General features: G+C 37.3%; 1 protein-coding gene across 1 annotated transcript in view; it reads left to right on the top strand.

The window, feature by feature from the left end:
- The window catches only part of TMEM232 (transmembrane protein 232), a 149,596-nt gene that overhangs the window by 34,760 nt on the left and 95,502 nt on the right, over nucleotides 1-19,334 (top strand). Inside the window, exons 3-7 of the mRNA XM_065599249.1 lie at nucleotides 5,713-5,824; nucleotides 7,910-8,015; nucleotides 11,667-11,824; nucleotides 17,307-17,406; nucleotides 19,130-19,281. Of these exons, the coding sequence (XP_065455321.1) occupies nucleotides 5,713-5,824; nucleotides 7,910-8,015; nucleotides 11,667-11,824; nucleotides 17,307-17,406; nucleotides 19,130-19,281 (628 nt within the window). The remainder of the gene's footprint in view (nucleotides 1-5,712; nucleotides 5,825-7,909; nucleotides 8,016-11,666; nucleotides 11,825-17,306; nucleotides 17,407-19,129; nucleotides 19,282-19,334) is intronic.

Raw genomic sequence — 19,334 nt, 5'->3', positions numbered from 1 at the left:
ACAAGCGGTCCATTTCCTGGACACTACTGTGCTAATAAGCGATGGTCACATAAATACCACCCTATACCGGAAACCTACTGACCGCTACACTTACCTACATGCCTCCAGCTTCCATCCAGGACACACCACACGATCCATTGTCTACAGCCAAGCTCTAAGATATAACCGCATTTGCTCCAATCCCTCAGATAGAGACAAGCATCTACAAGATCTCTATCAAGCATTCTTAAAACTACAATACCCACCTGCTGAAGTGAAAAAACAGATTGACAGAGCCAGACGAGTACCTAGAAGTCACCTCCTACAAGACAGGCCCAACAAAGAAAATAACAGAACACCACTAGCTGTCACCTTCAGCCCCCAACTAAAACCTCTCCAGCGCATCATCAGAGATCTACAACCTATCCTGAAAGATGATCCTTTACTCTCACAGATCTTGGGAGACAGACCTGTCCTCGCTTACAGACAACCCCCCAACCTAAAGCAAATACTCACCAGCAACCACACATCACTGAACAAAACCACTGACCCAGGAACCTATCCTTGTAACAAAGCCCGATGCCAACTCTGTCCACATATCTATTCAAGTGACATCATCATAGGACCTAATCACATCAGCCATACCATCAGGGGCTCGTTCACCTGCACATCTACCAATGTGATATATGCCATCATGTGCCAGCAATGCCCCTCTGCCATGTACATTGGCCAAACCGGACAGTCTCTCCGCAAAAGAATTAATGGACACAAATCTGACATCAGGAATCATAATACTCAAAAACCAGTGGGAGAACACTTTAACCTGTCTGGTCATTCTATGACAGACCTGCGGGTGGCTATTTTACAACAGAAAAACTTCAAAAACAGACTCCAACGAAAGACTGCTGAGCTGGAATTGATATGCAAACTAGATACAATCAACTCAGGATTGAATAAGGACTGGGAATGGCTGAGCCATTACAAACACTGAATCTATCTCCCCTTGTAAGTATTCTCACACTTCTTATCAAACTGTCTATACTGGGCTAGCTTGATTATCACTTCAAAAGTTTTTTTCTCTTACTTAATTGGCCTCTCAGAGTTGGTAAGACAACTCCCACCTGTTCATGCTCTCTGTATGTGTGTATATATATCTCCTCAATATATGTTCCACTCTATATGCATCCGAAGAAGTGGGCTGTAGTCCACGAAAGCTTATGCTCTAATAAATTGGTTAGTCTCTAAGGTGCCACAAGTACTCCTGTTTTTTTAAAAAACATTAAAATGTATTACTGGCACGCGAAACCTTAAATTAGAGTGAATAAATGAAGACTCAGCACACCACTTCTGAAAGGTTGCCGACCCCTGAATTATAGAAACAAATCAGCCCAGTTACCATAAAGGATAGTTGTACCTCTCTAATCTAGTAGAATTCTTGGAGTAGGTGACAAAAATAGTGCATAAGCAAGAATCACCACATATAATTTATTTGGACTCTCAAAAAACTTTTGACAAAAGTCTCTCATAATAGGCTGTTATGGAAATTAAATATTTATGGAGTAAGAGGTAAAGTATAGTCATGGATCAGAAACTGATTAAGAGACAAAAAATAAAGTGTAGTAGTCAAGGTCATGTTGGATTACACTAGGATAGTTAATGTTTAATATATTCATTAATCACTGGCAAAAGATGGATGAACAGTGAAAATTTGGCCGATAATACAAAATACTGTAGGATAGCCAAGACAGGAGAAAAACCATCAGGCGCTCCAGAAGACCTAGCAAAGTTAGGTGAATGGAAAGCACAATGGCAGATGAAGCTCATTGTTGGCAAATGTAAAATAATGGATGTTGGAAGGAATAATTTGAAGTACATATTAGAGCTTGTCAAAAAACTGGTAAATTAATTTGCAACATTTTTCTCAGATAATTTTTAGACATTTATGTGAACATCCACAGTTGCATTATTTATAATAAAAAACATATATATAAGGCATGTAAACCCTCATGATTCAGGGCATAAGACAATCACTAATTGGATGGGGTTAGAAAAAATATCACTTATGAATAGGTTATATCCTAATTGTCAGCTGTGGGATTCTTGTACTTTCTTCTGAGGCACCTTGTGCAGGTTGCTGTTGGAGACAGGATATTGGAGCAGATGTACTGATGGTCTGGTGTAGCAATTCCTATGTTCAAAAAGGATTTGTCACATCTATGCTAGCAGTTAAATCATTTTGAACACTAACTGAGGTGAGTGGTGGGGAATTTGTTGCTGATAACCATTTTTAGCCACTGTCTGTTTTCTGACTATAGATGGACCTGTGTTCCATTCATGTTGCAAGTACTAGCTTGACCTTAGAAAAAGAGAGGAAAGGAAATTGACAGGGAGCCAAATAATGCCTGCTTGACTCATTAGAAACATTCGGTTGACTTCAGTGGGACTGCACAAGTGAGTGAGGGGGTCAGGATTTGGCCCAAGATAATGAAGAAAGTGAAGTGTGAGAAAATGGAGAGAGTAACAGACGCAGAGAAAGATGAATAGCGGAGAGCAATAGATACATTGGATGAAAGAACCAGCTACAAAAAAGGAAGCAGGGAACAAAATACAGAGAAAGAAAGATAGGGAGAGAGAATACTGGTTATCCTAACTTTGGTAATTGTATAATTTTTCCTTTAAGAATTATGTGGACAAATAATATGTAGATATTTTGTAAACCACAGGAGTAACAGGAAATAAATCTTTTTTTTTTTTAATCATCAACGTTTCTCAATCTAAGCTCTGGCTATTTATGCAGTGCTTCGGTAGCATTATAGTCTCCTAATTGGTCCTTACACTGATTAAAGAACAGAAGTGGTTAGTAACGTTTTAGAGCTGATAGTTTTTGCTGCCTAGCTGCTGTTTTTTTTTCTTTCTTGTCTGTAATGCTCTGTCTGTAATGCCTATATTTAGAAAGACTTCCTTTTTGCACCAGTCAGCTATTGGTTAAAAATAGCTACATTACTTTGCCATTAAATATTCATTAAGATGAGCTGTCGCAGACTGTAAGAAGCATCCAATTAAGCAGTTCAACTTCTACACATAAGGCTACAAATGAGCAGTCTTCTATCTTTTCAATAATGCATCACAGAGTGCAGTTATTATGTGTAAAATAATTGATAAGGCATAAGTTATTTGTAAAATATATACTAGAAATAGAAAAGTAGATCAGAGAGGATGATTTTGCCTTGGGACCTTCCTCCGAGGTTGAATAAAATGTAATGTACATTTTCCCACCACGTGAGGAAAGCTGAAATGCTATGTCTAATCTCACAGTACTTTCTATTTCTGATGTGTATTCTGTATCACAGAATCATAGAAATCAGAGATGGAAAAACCATGTTAGTTTTTATTCATCCCCCAACCCAGGTAGGATTGTAACTATGGGCTTGATCCAATGGAAAGATTCCATGGGCTTTAGGTCAACCCTGTATGGGTTTTTTGTAGCCAATACACTGACCCAGGCTCAGATTTGTTTCTAAATTGTAAATCAGCTTGTATAACATTGGTGAATCACCAGAAGTAAAAAAAAAAAATACACGGGCCCAGTTTTTCCGGTTTGGCCAAGCTGAACTCAGTGCAGGACAAGAAATGGGGAATGAGGCGGGGAAGGTGGTTTTGTGCCATCACTGTGCACCCCATATCCTGGGGATGTCCAGTCTGGGCACTCACCTAAATTACTGTAATCCGAAGGCATGTCATATGCTTCTGTCTAGTAGATTCATATTTAAATTACCGCCTTAGATATGTTTGCCATCTACTGGTTAATTACTGCCTGCCTTAACTTAATGATAGATGCAGTGTTGTTGCAACTGTGAAGAACTCTGTGAAAGCATAAAAGCTTCTCTCTCTTTCCAACAGAAATTGATCCAATAAAAGATATTACCTCGTCTCTTTAACTTGTAGACATCCATTTTAATTCTCCTTTTTGCTTAATTGCTGATGCCAACTCACTGTTTTCTAAGCATGCCTACTGCTGACTGCCAAGGCCCTGAGTACTCTGCACAAGCTCAACTTAAATTCTGTGGCACACTGGAAATTGTACAGCAGTTTCATTTAAATTAAAAATTGAGGCTCTAATTGAATTAAAAAAAAAAAGAATACTGCACTGGTTGCAGTATCCCTTGTGTTATTTCATAGGAGAGAAAATTGCAATTTCTTTTGCTGTCCATACATTTAAAATATTTATTGTTGTGCAGAATTGTGTATTGATGATATATAGCTGCATTGTAGAAGTTGTCAGGGAAGGAAGCCAGGGATTGTGGCAGCTAGGCAAAGGACATCTGTGGTTTTTGAAACATCACAAGGCATAGGAGGCAGTCTGAAGGCTTGTTTACACTGGCAATTTACAGCGTTGCAACTTTCTTGCTCAGGGGTGTGAAAAAACACCCCCGCTGAGTGCAGATAGTTTCAGCTCTGTAAAGTGCTAGTGTAGACAGTGCACCAGCGCTGGGAGCTACGCCTCTTGTGGAGGTGGTTTTTTTAGAGCGCTGGGCTGCACCGCAACCACACTAGGCACATTAAAATGAGATTGTGGAAGGTGTCTGTTGGTGGATACTTGGTAAACTGATCAGCAGTGAAATAGTTTATAATGCTGTAATTTTAATTGTCCTTGGTAGGTTGCAAAGTCAAAACCCTAGCAAAATGAAAGGAACAGTTCACACCTCTTTCAGAGCTATTGTTTTGGACTTCTGCAGTCTTGAGAAGACAACACTTTGCACTACATTGCTGGTTTAACATGATCATAAAACCAGTTTAACCAACCCACAAGGAATCACCCCAGTATATAAGGATATGTCTTCACTGCAGCCGGGAAGTGTAATTCCCAGCCGCTAGCTCTGCTTAAGCTAGCTCACCAAAAATAAGAGTGTGGTTGTGGTGGCACTGGCAACAGTTTGAGCTAGCTACCTAAGTACAATCCTGTCCAAGATCTTAGGTGTGTACTCAGGTGGCTAGCCCAAGTTGCCATCCATGCCGTCATGACCACATTGCTATTTTTAGTGCACTAGCTTGAGTAGAGTAAGTCCATGTATGTCTACCCGAGCTGGGAATTACACCTCCCAACTGCAGGTATAGAGGCTTATATACCACTGACCTCCCTGCTGCCAGTGTAAAAGTTTTTCTTCTCCTGCAGATTAAAGCTCATCTTAATTAATTAGCCTCTTAGAGTTGATATGGCTACTTCCACCTTTTCATGTTCGTATGTATATATATCTCCTTATTATATGTTCCATTCTATGCATCTAAAGAAGTGGGCTGTAGCCCATGAAAGCTTATGCTCAAATAAATTTGTTAGTCTTTAAGGTGCCACAAGTACTCCTGTTCTTTTTAGGGAAAAAAGGGTGAATGCAGTCCTAGCCATATTGAAGTCAATGGCAAAACTCCCATTATAAGGCCAGTGTGATTACTGAAGTGAGTGCGTGGCTGGGACAACCTTGTACAATGCTAATCTTTGGCTGAACTTTAAGCACCTGTTAAAATCCAGCATAAATTAGAGCAGCCTTCAGGTAAAACAGTTTGCAAAGATTGATACTGTACACTAACTTTTTTATTAGAAAAATGACATACCATGCCTTTACTTTTTAAAATTTGCTTTAAAGTAATTCTTTCTTTGGACTCTTTTATAGTACTTTGAACCTTATTATTTAGGAAATGAAACATATAACTGCAAGGATTTTTTGGATATATCTTTAGAAACCCCTTGGAAATCACAGAAAAATTCATTCAGAAGTTCAATGATGCAACAAATCCACAGGATAAAGAAGACTTACTAGAACTAGCTAAGAAAATGCTTGCCAGATGCAAGGTTTGTGTACACAATAAGGGACAGTTTATATTTTTATTATTATGGCATTTGCATGCTCCATTTTCTTTATTAAAAAAAACAAAGATAAAACTTTTGTTGGGAGAAAGGATTGTGGGGAATGAGAGAAACAATTAGAAAGTATAAGTGAAATGTAATATTTAATATCTATGCTCTCAATGTGTATTGTAACATATATTAAGTTAGCCAATATAAGGGCTTGTATATAGTACTCTGTTGATCAACTGGCCCTAGGTCTCTTCTCATTGCTTAACATTTGTAAAAAAAATATATCAGGAGAATATTATACAGATTTTTCACTAGTTTATAGCTGAATGGACCTGTTTTAAGTTTCTTCAAGAGAACTTTTAGCAATATTCAGTGATTAGCTGTTTAGCCGGAATGCTGTTCTGACATGTTTTCATGTTTCATTTTATTTTGTCCATTAAAATGTTGGCAACTGTCTTGAAAAGTGAAAATAGTAAACACAACACTCTGAGACCCCTAAATGATTCCTTGTGGGCTTACTAAGCCAAAAATAGATAAAGTGTAGAAACAGAGTGGCCATTCAAATTTGAAAGATATTAAAAAAGCAATATAATTGGCATTTAATAGGCCTTAAAGAGGAGGCTGTGGTGCTAATATAATTTCTGCTACCATCCAAATTAAAAATTTATACATTATGAAGTACACTTAGGCCCTATTTGCAAATCATGGACTTTCAGTATGAATATTATCTTTTCTTTAATGGACCTTCTACTTGGCAGGAAAGGTGCATTGGCTAACAGTTTTCCAAACCTCTTTCCTCCCTCTCCCTTTTATAACTGGTACCCACATAGAGGCATGTTAGTGAGATTTGGCTGATTTTGTGCTGGAGTACAGATTTCTATTTTGATCAGATTAATTCTGGATTTTTTTCAATTCCAGAAGAATACTTACCCTGACAGTGGTAAAGATGCATCCTCCTTTAACACTAGTGAACAGGAAGGCAGAGCTGGAAAACTGCCTCAGCTTAGCGCACTTACTAATTGTGTTAATTCGGTCACCTCCAGTGTCCAAAAGCTGTTGCCTTTCCATCCTTCACTGGTGTGCCAATGCTCTATTTGGGTTAGATGAGAAAGGCTAATTTTAATGGCAAAAACAATGGAATTATTTGTACAGAAAGCCAATGAATACTACCAGTTGCAATCAGTTGCTAGAATGTAGAAGGGAATCTAAGGGAAGGAATGTTCAAATAAAATGTTTTTCTATTGTTTATCCCAAGAGCTAAATGCATGCAAAATGTTATGAAAATCAGATGTAATATACTATATGTTTTTCTTGTTTAACCAAAAGAGGTGAGCAAAAATGTCCCAACATTTTGGCTATGAAACCCTCCATAAAAAGGCATCTGTTGAAAAAGCAGCAAAGAGTCCTGTGGCACCTTATAGACTAACAGATGTATTGGAGTATGAGCTTTCGTGGGTGAATACCCACTTCATCGGATGCCTCAGACGAAGTGGGTATTCACCCACGAAAGCTCATACTCCAATATATCTGTTAGTCTATAACGTGCCACAGGACTCTTAGTCTGGATCTGTAAAAGCAGCAAACACGGCTGCCCCTCTGATACTTGACATCTGTTGAAAAGATTGTTTTGATCTAGAAAGAGTGGAATTTGCAAAAAGCTAAAGTTTCAGAGAGGTATATTGTCAGGATAGCATATTGTTGATTCTCTATCAATTTCAGCCCTACAGAGATAGTAATAGTAGTGTCCTTGTACTAAATTGGCTGGAGTCACTACTGTGATTCAGAGATGGTAATTAATTGTTTTTGATTCAAGGCACTTAAAATGGGTGATAATACTGTAATTATAGTTAAGTATTCCTATTCTTAATTAAGTGTTAACCCCAGGGATTAAGCATTGCTGCCTCATTAGTTTCTGCTATTGTGTTTGTATCAGCAAACTCTTACCAATGATGCCTTTAAAATAAGCATTTTTATTCCAAATAAATTGGCTTGAGGGAAAAGTTTTATTTTAAGCTAAATGTAAGGAAAAAAACCTTTGGCTTTTTTTCTTTCCCCTCTCACCCTGTTCCTTCCAAACAGAGAAGATCAGGCCTTGGCACATTAGGTTCTGGGAAGCATGTGGATCTTCCAGTAGCATGGACAGAAGCAATTATATTGGCTCAATGCAAAGGTGAAATCCAGGAAGGTACAGTATTCTTCAGTTATATTTCTGTTAATTACTTTAAGACTTTTCTAACCAAGCAGTGAAAGCAAATTTAGTTTATTCCCAACTATGAAAACTTGGAAAAAAGCCAAGACAAATATGGATTTTATTTTCCACTTGCAGAAAGAAACTTTACAAATATATACAGAAACTATCAGTGTAGTATTTACAGAGTGTTTCAGAGACCTCTGTTTTTATGCTTGATTTCTTAAATTGCAAAATCATTACCATTTAAGCACCTCTACATGACATTACCTTGTAACCTGTCTCTGAAATCAGTAACTAATTAAGTGTAATTTAAAATGACATTTAATGATCTCAAAGTAAAGTGCTTTAAATAACCTCTTGTTTTTACCTTTCCTAATTATGCCCATTAATAAAATTGCAGAATATTGAATTAGTTCTGAAGACTTTTTAAATGAAAATGTTAACTTGTTTCAATCTAAAATGTTCTTAATTGTGGTAGCCCTTCCTTAGTAAAGTCAGGTAAAGAGAGGATCCTATACAGATTCTTGCACGGACACGAAGGTATTTTCACTTTTTTTTACTGACAGATAGCATTTTAGCTAGAATAAGATTTATGAAAATAATTTCCTGGCAAGTAGGTTTAAATCCATAATCATCACACATACCTTAGCTTTTCTGGCCAGGCTGGAGAGCAAGTGCAGTAGAGTGGCTAAAGAGAGAATCATGCAATCCTGCATATTTGAAACAGAAATGATGAACGAGTGTATGTGCAACATCTGTGATCTACAGTCTGCACTGCTGATGTGTAGGACAAAGCAAAGTCATTCCATTCCTATTTTATAGATGCTATGGTACTCTTGCTCTTTTTTAAATGTATGGGGTCATTCCAAAAGTAAAATGAGACCTCATTTAAATAAGTCTGGCGGTGGAGTGATATTGCCTGTCAAAAATCCTGGGATGTGGTGGGGGAATGTGTGCAAACATTCTCTACATTTACTGCAATCTCGGATCATGATCAGAAGGTCTCTAGTTGTAGGTGTTGGATTTTTCAGTGTACTTTGAGCTAATGATTGTATTCATGTGAAAAAGGAAATCTACAAAGGAAAAGGAAACAATTCAATAGTGTGCTTGTGAAAGCAATATCAAGACTACTATATAATCTTGTGTTGCTTTTATTAAGCTGGGAATTCTTGGGGGGTTTGTGGATATTGTACTATGAATACAAGTACTCTAATGGGGAACAAATCAAAATAGATGGGTGTGCAGAGAGTTCTATCCTCATCATCTTGCAATTCTTCATTTTTCTTTTCTTGTTAAGTGATTTTGGGCTGACCTAAACATTATTTCTCTCATAATTTACAGGGTTTGAGTAAGATGCTGAAGCCTAAGGCACTTGATTGAAAAGTGTCTATTTCTCTTCATACACTTTTACCTCTAAAAATCATGTGCATTTGAGTTTGATAATGATGACTAGACTGTCTTAAGAAGATAATATTCACAAAGTTATGGAGTTGCTTACACTCAGTAATCAAATAAATAGTTAGTGAGCCAGACGCACCATGATGTAACCCAATTAAAGTCAATCCAGACAAGCCAGGGATGAATTTGTCTTTATATGCTTTGCCAAAGATTATCTCCTCCAGAAATGAGAAGTTTGAGAAGATAGTATACAAAATACTATCAGTGACTTGGAAAAAAAATGTTGAGAGCTATAAAACTTACAGGGGTGTGGAACAAAGAACTGAGCTGTCAGTTGATCAAAGATCATATTGTTAAAAATGACTGATAATTTGGAATACAAGCTGAATGTAAGAATTATCAGAATTTTAGGGGTTCTAGTACTGTGCATTCTACTGTAGTATTGGGAGACACAAGATTTTTTTTAGTGGATGGTTTGATAAGGTTGTGGAACGGGTTTTTGTAATTGCTCTGAAAGGCCTATCTTTCAAAGAGCTATTACAGTTGTGAAGGAATACTGTGTTGATAATATGTGGATACCTTTTTCTTCTGGAGGGTCAAGAATCCTTCTTTTAGTTCAGATTACTTCTATGGAGCAGTCTACCAATATCAACCTGCCAACAACAAACTGTTGATTATTTAAAAAGTAATAATAATACAGTAGCTTCACCACTTAATGATAAATCCATATTCTGGTCAATTGATAAACTATGTGTCTGAATACTATTGTTTGTCTGTTTAGGCCACAATCATGCAACAGGATTCAAAAATATTGACCCTTATGCCCTCATGGAGTTCCTTGAGGCAGGGACCTCTGTTTTGTGCAGGCATGAGCATTCAATAAATAATAAAAGAACATTGTTTTTACTGGTTGCATGGAGAAAAGGCTTTTGCATAATTAATAAATAAAATATTTATCTTTTTCCATGCTATTATTTTGGAGAGGAAAAGGACTTTTAAGAATTTTGCACATCAGCTCGGGAACTAGCATGGAACTAATACATATATATGATTGTAAGCTCATTGGGACAAGGACTGTGATTTACTAAATGTTTGTACAGTTCCTAGCACAATATATTCCCAACCCAGTTGAGACCTCTACGTGCTACGGCACCATCAGTATTCCTCCTCCTCCTCCTCCTCTATTTTTGGACAAGTGGAGGAGGCTGGGAAATTTGTTGGACAAAGACTGATCCTTTAATCATATAACGTGTGGATGATCAAGATGGGGAAGAGGAAGTGTTGAACTGGGAAGATTTGGGACTGTGGTTTCACTCCTGCCTGCAGGATTTGTGGGGAGGTTAGGGGAAGTTCTTCTTCCTACAGACTTTGAAAGTTGGCAGACAAAGCAGGGAATTTTAAGTCAAGATTGAGGCACATTGGTAGGCATGTTTGAGGAAATTTGCATAGTGACTTCCTGGCTTAAACTTTACCTATGAGATCTATAAATCTGTCACTTTCATGAGCATCAGATTCACACAAATCATTAACCAAAATTGAACAAAGCCATCATGTAATTTTTAAAAAACGTAATACTTGAAAAAGCAATTTAACTGCCTTTTCAACCATAAAAAGCAATTCTATCTTTTCCACTATAGTTTTGTACGGTCATTTTCATTGATATCACAAAAAAGATCAACACACCTAGCAAAAAATGACAGAAAAGTTGACACTGTAGAAACTTTCTGAAATGTGATACATCTCAAGAAACAGCTTACATTATACTTCTTGGTAATTAGTTTAACATTATTAATTCAGACAGTTTTGTACCATATATTTCAATACATACTTTAACAGAAAATGTCAGTAGCTGTTGAATACAGATTATCAGACAGTTGAGCTTTGTTTTCTCCTCAAAATAATAGTCACAGGGGGCAAACAAACTGAATGAACTGTGAAAATAAAGCTTTGACTTAGGCGCCTAACTCCCTTTGAGTGTGGGGCTTAGGCCATACTCCTCTCCTTGGGATTTCCTATTGGCTAGTTTACCCTACTCAGCATGCTGGCTTCTGTGGATCCCATTGTTATGTGCCTAACTCTCCCCATGTTTTGTATAGGGTACTTGGGTATTTAACTCGAGGCTGTCATTACCACTGGTTGACCAGGCTCCTAAAAGTTAGGTGCTGCGAAGCCTAAATCCCTTTGTGAATTGAGCCCTAAAGACTGAACTCTGTATTGAATTTATTCTCCATTTTGTTTTCACTTCAGAAGCTTTGGACATCCTTTTAATTTCTTTGGACCATGCTCCCATGAATCCAGAGCATGTCCCTGTTTTATTTTTCATCGCTGAATCCATTTTGTATAGGATTTGTTGTGATGCGGCACAGAAATCTTATTTATACTCCAGTGAAATCAAGTTATCAAAGGTTTGTTATATTTTTTTAAGTAGTTTTTAGTGTTTTTTTTTAATATCTGTATATGTGGTATATATTCACCTACTTATTTTTTGTTGTATATCGACACTATGAAATATATGACATTACACTGGATTTATACCACTATAAATGAGAGCAGAAGCTGACTAAATTTGTCACAAGACCTAAAACGTTGTAATGTTTTCTAATATTATTTGTGGTATGCTTGTTCTATAATTTAGTTTGATCTTAACTTTCTGTATCTCTGAATACGTGATTTCTGGGAAGTCCAAAATGAGAGATTAGGAAAATGCAGTTTAATTTTTCCCAGAGTATCTAATGAGAGAGTATAAAATACAGATAAAAGACTATTTTTTGTTCATAATGCATATTGTTAACTTGGATTTTCTCATAATATTAGTAATATTCTTGCAGAATATCTTGTTAAATTATGCAAACTCTTTATTCTCCCATCTGGATTATAATTAACGAGATATAGCATGCTAGGTCACATAGTCTTAGTGCACCACCATGAGAGTTATGCATATGAGGTCTGGTCTACACTACAGAGTTAGGTTGACATAAGGCAGCTTATGTCTATCTAACGCTCTAAGTGTCTACACTAAAATGTAGCTCCGACCGATGTAACTTGCCCACTGCACTGACTTAACTGCATGAGAGATGTAGTGCTTAGGTCGATGTAGTTAAGTCAACTCAGTGTCAGTGAGAACAATGTGTTGCTTACATTGACTGTTGCTGCCTTTCAGAAGCTGTCCCACAATGCCCCACACTGACAGTTAAATCGGTGCAAGCGCTTTTGGTGAGGATGCACACTGCCGACACAATAAGCATAGCATGGACATGCAAAAGCAATTTAATTACTATGGTGGCTGTACATTGACGTAACTTAGGTCAACTTAATTTTGTAGTGTAGACTTGCCCTAAGAAAAAGGATGAAATTGAGGCAACCCAAATGGGAATAATCCAGATGAGAGTAATCTCTTCTAAAAGCTGAGTAAATAGTGTAAACTTCTAGTATAATTTAAGACTTAGCTGATACATCACTATTTAATGGTCTAATTTTGAGTGTCAGTACTATACCTCTTTCCTCTTTACCTCTTAGAAACGACTTCCAAAAGTTACTGATGTGGTAATTCTTCATTCTACAACAATATTTCAGTTAGTCACAACCCAGAAACATAAAGTGTTATTCTCTCATAAAGACTGAAATCCTTATTGAAACTGTACAATATGGATGAAATTAAAGACTAAAGCCAGGTGAAATTTTTTTGACTGCAGGTTTTGGGGTTGTTTTTTTTTTTGGCAGAAAATGCACATTCAGGTTGACCAAAATACTGTATGAATTTGTGTCAAATTCACTGAATGGTTTTGGTTAAAAAAAAACAACCGTAAGGAAAAAAAAAGTTTCATTTTTAATGTTTTTGAAATGAAACATTTTGATTTTCCAATTCAAAATGACTTTTGGTATTGAAATTTCCTTCAATTTCATCAAGAAAATATTTAAAAGCATTATAAAAAACTTGAAATCTAAATGACTTATATTTGCCAAAATTTTTGAAAAATTTCATTTTGGGTCAACTTGAAACAAATTTTTTTAATTTGAATTTTTTGGAATTGCCAGCAAACAAAAAAAAATCATGTATTTGCACAGCTCTGTTAGGAAATTGATCCCACACAGCATACATGTGGAGGACTGTTCATTAAATACCATTCTCTATTAGCATTTGTTCTACTGCTCTGTTACGTGTCCCCACTCTGGGAACGTCTTCACTACCCGCCATATCGGCGGTAGCAATCAATTTATCCGGGATCGATATATCGCGTCTCGTTAAGACGCGATATATCGATCCCCGAACGCGCTCACCGTCGACTCCGGAACTCCACCAGAGCGAGCGGTGGTAGCGCAGTCGACAGGGGAGCTGCGGCCATCGATCCCGCGCCATGAGGACCCCAGGTAATTCAAGCCAAGATACTTTGACTTCAGCTACGCTATTCGCATAGCTGAAGTTGCGTATCTTGGATCAATCCCTCCCCCTAGTGTAGACCAGACCTGTTTCTGCAGATTAAACATTACTTTCACTCTCACTTGGCCAAAATAGCTACCTGACAGGAGGGTATGTTTTACCACCTTTTTCCCCAAACAATTCTTCTACCACAACAAGGAATAATGTACCTGTTTTGAAGGCAGTTTGAACTATTAGAAAATGCTCTCCCACTCTCAAAACCTGATATGCCATAGATTAGAACAAGCTGCAGGAGTCCGGCAATAAACCCCCTCTTGCAATGGCTTATGACTTCTGAAACTCTCCATATTTCTAGTTTAAACTAAATTGTTAATTATTTTGGAAAGTTTAAACAAAATTGATTCTGCCATCTTTTAGTTACATGAGCAGGAAAAGAGAGAATTTTTTTACATTCATGTGAAGTTTTAATGTTCACCCATGTCTAAGCTATCTGCTTGGGGCAATAAAGCATGGCAAAGACAATAAAATATACAATATAGAAGCGTATTTGTTATATCACATACTTCAAATCAGATTTAACAGATTTTAACTAAAACTTGAAAAAAATCATTTTCCAGCTTTGATCGAGCATGGAAAATTTCAGCCCCCACAGAATGTTTTATTTGGAAAATGGACAGTTTCAACTGAAGCTGTTTTGCAGTCTTAACAATAGCCAGTGCCTCATGTACTCTGTGACTGTTGGGACCTATATTATGCAAGAAGTTTGTGGAATTGTCTGCACCAGGACAATGCAGAATTTTGTGATAAATTTACTATGACAGGACAAAATATTTCTAAAACTTCCAGTAGTGTGGGAATCCACCAAGCACTATGGAAGGATAAGCCATTTCCAGAGATGATCAAAGGTTCTTCTTAGCATAGTGCTTTGCTTTCCCTGTGGATCTTTGAGATTCCTATATTTGCAGAATGCACCTCTGGCCATTTCCTTAGATCTCAAATCCCTTCCTTTTGGGATGCATGTGTGCAGTGCTGCAAGATAAGCCTTGTAGAATTTCAGTAGTAGTTACCTCCTTCTTGTAGGTTTTTCTGTAAGAGTGGAGCATCAGGGCCAATATTTGTTTGATTTAAACCTCCTTTTCCTCCCATTAAATTCTTTTCCAATAAAAAGCACCAGGGATGCTGCAGAAGATTTATCTTATTATAAGGAAGGTACATTTTGGGCCCTAAACAAGCTGACAGGGTCTCTTTTTAGTATTTGTTATGAAGTAAACAATGAGCATACTAGCTGAGCTGATTTAAAGTTGAAATTCCTAGGATGTTTCCTTGGTTTTAGTAATGTACATTTTAAGTAGCTCCCTTGGAAACTGGGAGATATTCTCACTCTCCCATTTTCTATGCGAAAGCAGGATCTCCCATTCATTCTGTGAAATTCTTTGTATGACTGACAGGATTCTGGTTGAACAAAAACAAAAAAACAGGATTGGGCCCATTAAGGACCCAATCCTGCTCCCACTCAAGTCAGAGAGTTTTCTCATTGACTTGAGTGGAAGCAGAACTGGCATTAACTGTTATGGAGTATCTGAGCATTCAATGGCGCATGAGTCTGATCTCACTTTTACTGGTGTAAATCAAGAGCAGCTCTCTGGAAGCTGATGGAATTACATGAATGACAAACTGTTGTGAGAGAGAACTCAAGCCCTAAAGGTCTGACCCTGCAGTCTCTACATAGCCTGCCTAGGACCTGCAAGGTCAGGCCATTTGTAGCTTCAGCATCTGAGCAAAGTTTTAGCCATCCAGATCTGCAAATGCTTTTAACCTTTAGGGGTTGTCTGGTTACAAAAACTAAAAGGCCCTACACACACACGTGCGCGCACACTCAAAATCAGTCATCTGCAGTTAAGTTACATAATCAAAAGTAAAAACACAAATCAGAAGAAAGTACCCAGAAGTCTGTGAGGAGCCAATCCCAATGACACTTCCCTGATCTTACCTCTGGCTTTCCCCCTGGCTGTGCACTGCTTCCAGGTATTGATCCTGGTCAAACAAAAAACCCTACGCAGACATAGAGAAATACAAAAGTGTCCTGTATTGTCTTAGCATCCTTGTGCAATCTCTTTACTTACTTGCAACTTTGTGCTGATTCGGTGTTCCAAAATACATGTTTTCTCCTTAGTGTCTGTCTGGGAGTTTGGCCACGAGAAGGATAGCTGCTTCAAACACTTTTCTTATATAAAACAAATTTTCTCATTTTTGCGTTTTCAGAGGCTTATATCTGGGAAGAACAAACTTTCAAGATTTTTAAATAGAAAACATCTATTATTTTTCTAGGTACTGCCTGGATTCTCTCTTTGTCACATACATCTGCCACAGTAAATATGATTGCTCTTTCTGCATCTTGCTCAGGGGTCTTAAATGGAACCCTTATTTTAATTCTATATGATCTTTCAAAATACTCTTCTCGGATCTTTAGCTAAATCCAACTGCTATATATTCAGAACCCACTGTTCCAAAAAAAGAAATATAATTGTTGTTCCAGCTGCTCCAGAGAGTCCAATTATTCTGACATTTTAAATTCTGAATGATTTTCCAAGATTTGCAATCTGTTTAACATTTTATTTTCTTTAATGATGGCTGCATGGAGGCTGTTAGCTTTCTCGTTTCTTTTCACATGCTTTGTTGGCTTTTTCTGCTTCTGTTAGCTTGGCCTCTAAGTTATCAAAGCCACCATCTAAAAACTGTAAGCTATCAAATGTAGTATCTAGCTCTACAGTTGCAGAATGGATGCTACTAAAATGCCCACACATTTCACATGGGATCTCCTTGATGGAGTGTTTTTGCCCTAACACTCCCACTGCAGGGCCTGGTCCATGCAGCACTGTTGACAAAGATGAGAGCTCCATGGTTCTCCTGATTGGCATTGTAACCATAGAATAATCATACTGGGTTGAGTTTTCTTTGGTTTTGTGTAATTTTTCCTTATTTCTGTTTCCTCAAACAAATCTGTCCTCAGTATTGGAGGAATTTAGTTCACAAAAGTGTGTTCATTCCCTTACACTAAGAAAATTCTGAGGATATGTATCTTCTCTCACCAGCCCCCCCCCCCAAAAAGAAAACCCTATACAAGTGCCAAAGTGTTATTAATTTACTATGTACCATTAATATACAGTGAATGCAAAACACAAGACAAGAGTTATTCATTATTGCGCCATATGTGTGAAATCTGAAGATATGATCTGATTTAGCACTCTCTTAATCCAGTTTCATGCTGGTGTAACTCATAGAATCATAGAATATCAGGGTTGGAAGGGACCTCAGGAGGTCATCTAGTCCAACCCCCTGCTCAAAGCAGGACCAATTCCCAACTAAATCATCCTATACAAGTGGAGTTATATCACTGCTCAAGTGGAGGAGGGCAGTGGTGAATAAGACCCATAATCCAAAGGTGGTATTTATACATCTATTGTGAATGGCATGATATAAAAAATATTTGTTGTACTTACTTTTGACAGGTTGGATTTTTGGTCTTTTTAAGGCTCCTTGTTTTTCACCTGTGTGGTCACCTGGAGACTTCTGGAGAACATACATATAGGCTTCATACAGATTTAAAAGGTAGAACATTGTATATTTGCTATATAAACAACATTAAAATGACTTTTAACTACTAATTTGGGAAATGGAAGTGACCTAAGTGACTATCTCACGTTGTGCTGCACCCAAGAGACTACCATTTGATTCTTAGGAATACTGTCCACCTGAATTGAGAGTTTCATATGCATCAGTAAGCATGCAAAGAAGTCAACATTTAGCCTCATTAAATGAGGTAAAATAGAAAAGGTGAGGTCTGTAGGTGAAAAAGGAAGAAAAATCAGAGCAACTCTGCATCACTGTGTAATTAGTCAATTTAATACATATGCCAAAAATGTACAGTACATTGTGATTTTAAGACTATTGACTGATCTCAAATAAATACTTGTTTATAAGCAGGAATGCTGAGTATTTTTAAAACATACATGAATCAAATCCATATCTTTTAAAGCCTATTTGGAATGTGATTAATATTAATTATCTGTAAAGCCCTTACTAAAAAGCAATCTTATATAGCACCATATGTTTTAGGTGATAACAGGTGAGGTCACTGCTATAAATAGAAAAAAGTGATATTGCAAAAGCCTTAAGTTTCCCTCAGATACGGTGCTAACATACAGCCCAATTCTGCAGGGTGCTGAGTGCCTGCAACTCACACAGATTGACAGTGGAAAGGGTGAGTACTCATAGGACTGGGCTCTTGTCACTTATTTGTTATGCTGACATTGCTGATAAATTTAATCTAATGCCAGGTATTCATATTCTATTTCAGACTTTTCAGCATGCATGCACACAGTATGCAGTGAATCAGTAGGCTGCTGCTGTAGTAAGACTGCAGAGGTATTGCAGTCTTGCTACTATCAATTGGTTGTCATGGCCACAAGCAATACACAAAATGAAGAACAAAGAATCAGATGATTTAAAAAAAATGATTACCCACTTTTTTCCTGACAGCTTTTATTTTACAAGCTTTGTCCACACCAGTCAATTATAGAAAACACATAAATATAATAGACACTCTCACAACAGAACTTCCTGTATCTGCCAGTTCTTAAAATGTAATGCAGTAAGCAATATTTTGGCTTACAGGCAAGTCAAATCTGCATTTACCCAACCACTGGGCTGATGGTTATACATCCTTTCAAAACCCCTTTTATTTAATGCAACTGAATTCAGATGGCTCGATACATTACTCCATCTCTTCAGTGCTAAGTGTTGTTATTGAGAGGAATCAAATCCCATTTGCAGTACAGATGTCAGCATGTGAATGCTAATCATGGAGCTTCAGATCTTATCAAAGGATATGCATAGTTTTTTTTTTTTTTAAAAGCTCCATTTTAGTTTACAAAAGTTGAGTCTGGTTTCCATGCAGAGTTAGCCAAAAATAAATGCAGTCACTGAATGACTGGCATGAAGAGAGTTTACATTGTGATTCATTGTTAGCTGAGAGCCTCCTCACCTTGTTCAGAGTTAGCCTTAGTTAATTAGGAATTCAGTCATCATGGGAGACTTCAACTATATGTAGCTCATGGGTTACATAAGCTATTATCTATGAATCATACTTGTAGTATTATGTTCTACCACAAGGGGTCACACAACATTTATAAATCTACTCTGTGGAAAATTTGCTAATGATTCCATCAGCAAAGTAGTGAAGTTAAATAGCACATAATAAATAAAAGGCAAACAGAATAAATTATAAAACAACAAGAAGACAATTTTCACAAAATTATTTTTCATGCCATAGCACTTTCAGCTTGTGAGGTCTGCTACCATCCATATCCAAACATCCTCTCGGCTGTGCAATTTATGCTGAAGGCTGGAGAAACCATATGTGGTGCTGTGGTATTTTCTGATGTAAGCTTGGAAGAAAGACAGAAGCAGAGTCCTCTTGGCATGGTGGGTAACATAAATCAGATGATATATGATGCATCAAAAAGGATTACTGTGAT

Source organism: Chrysemys picta, chromosome 6 (assembly GCF_011386835.1).
Source record: "Chrysemys picta bellii isolate R12L10 chromosome 6, ASM1138683v2, whole genome shotgun sequence".
In the NCBI taxonomy this organism is placed as follows: domain Eukaryota; kingdom Metazoa; phylum Chordata; order Testudines; family Emydidae; genus Chrysemys; species Chrysemys picta.
The sequence above is the reverse complement of the archived record's forward strand: the minus strand, read 5'-3'. Positions and strand labels throughout refer to the sequence as shown.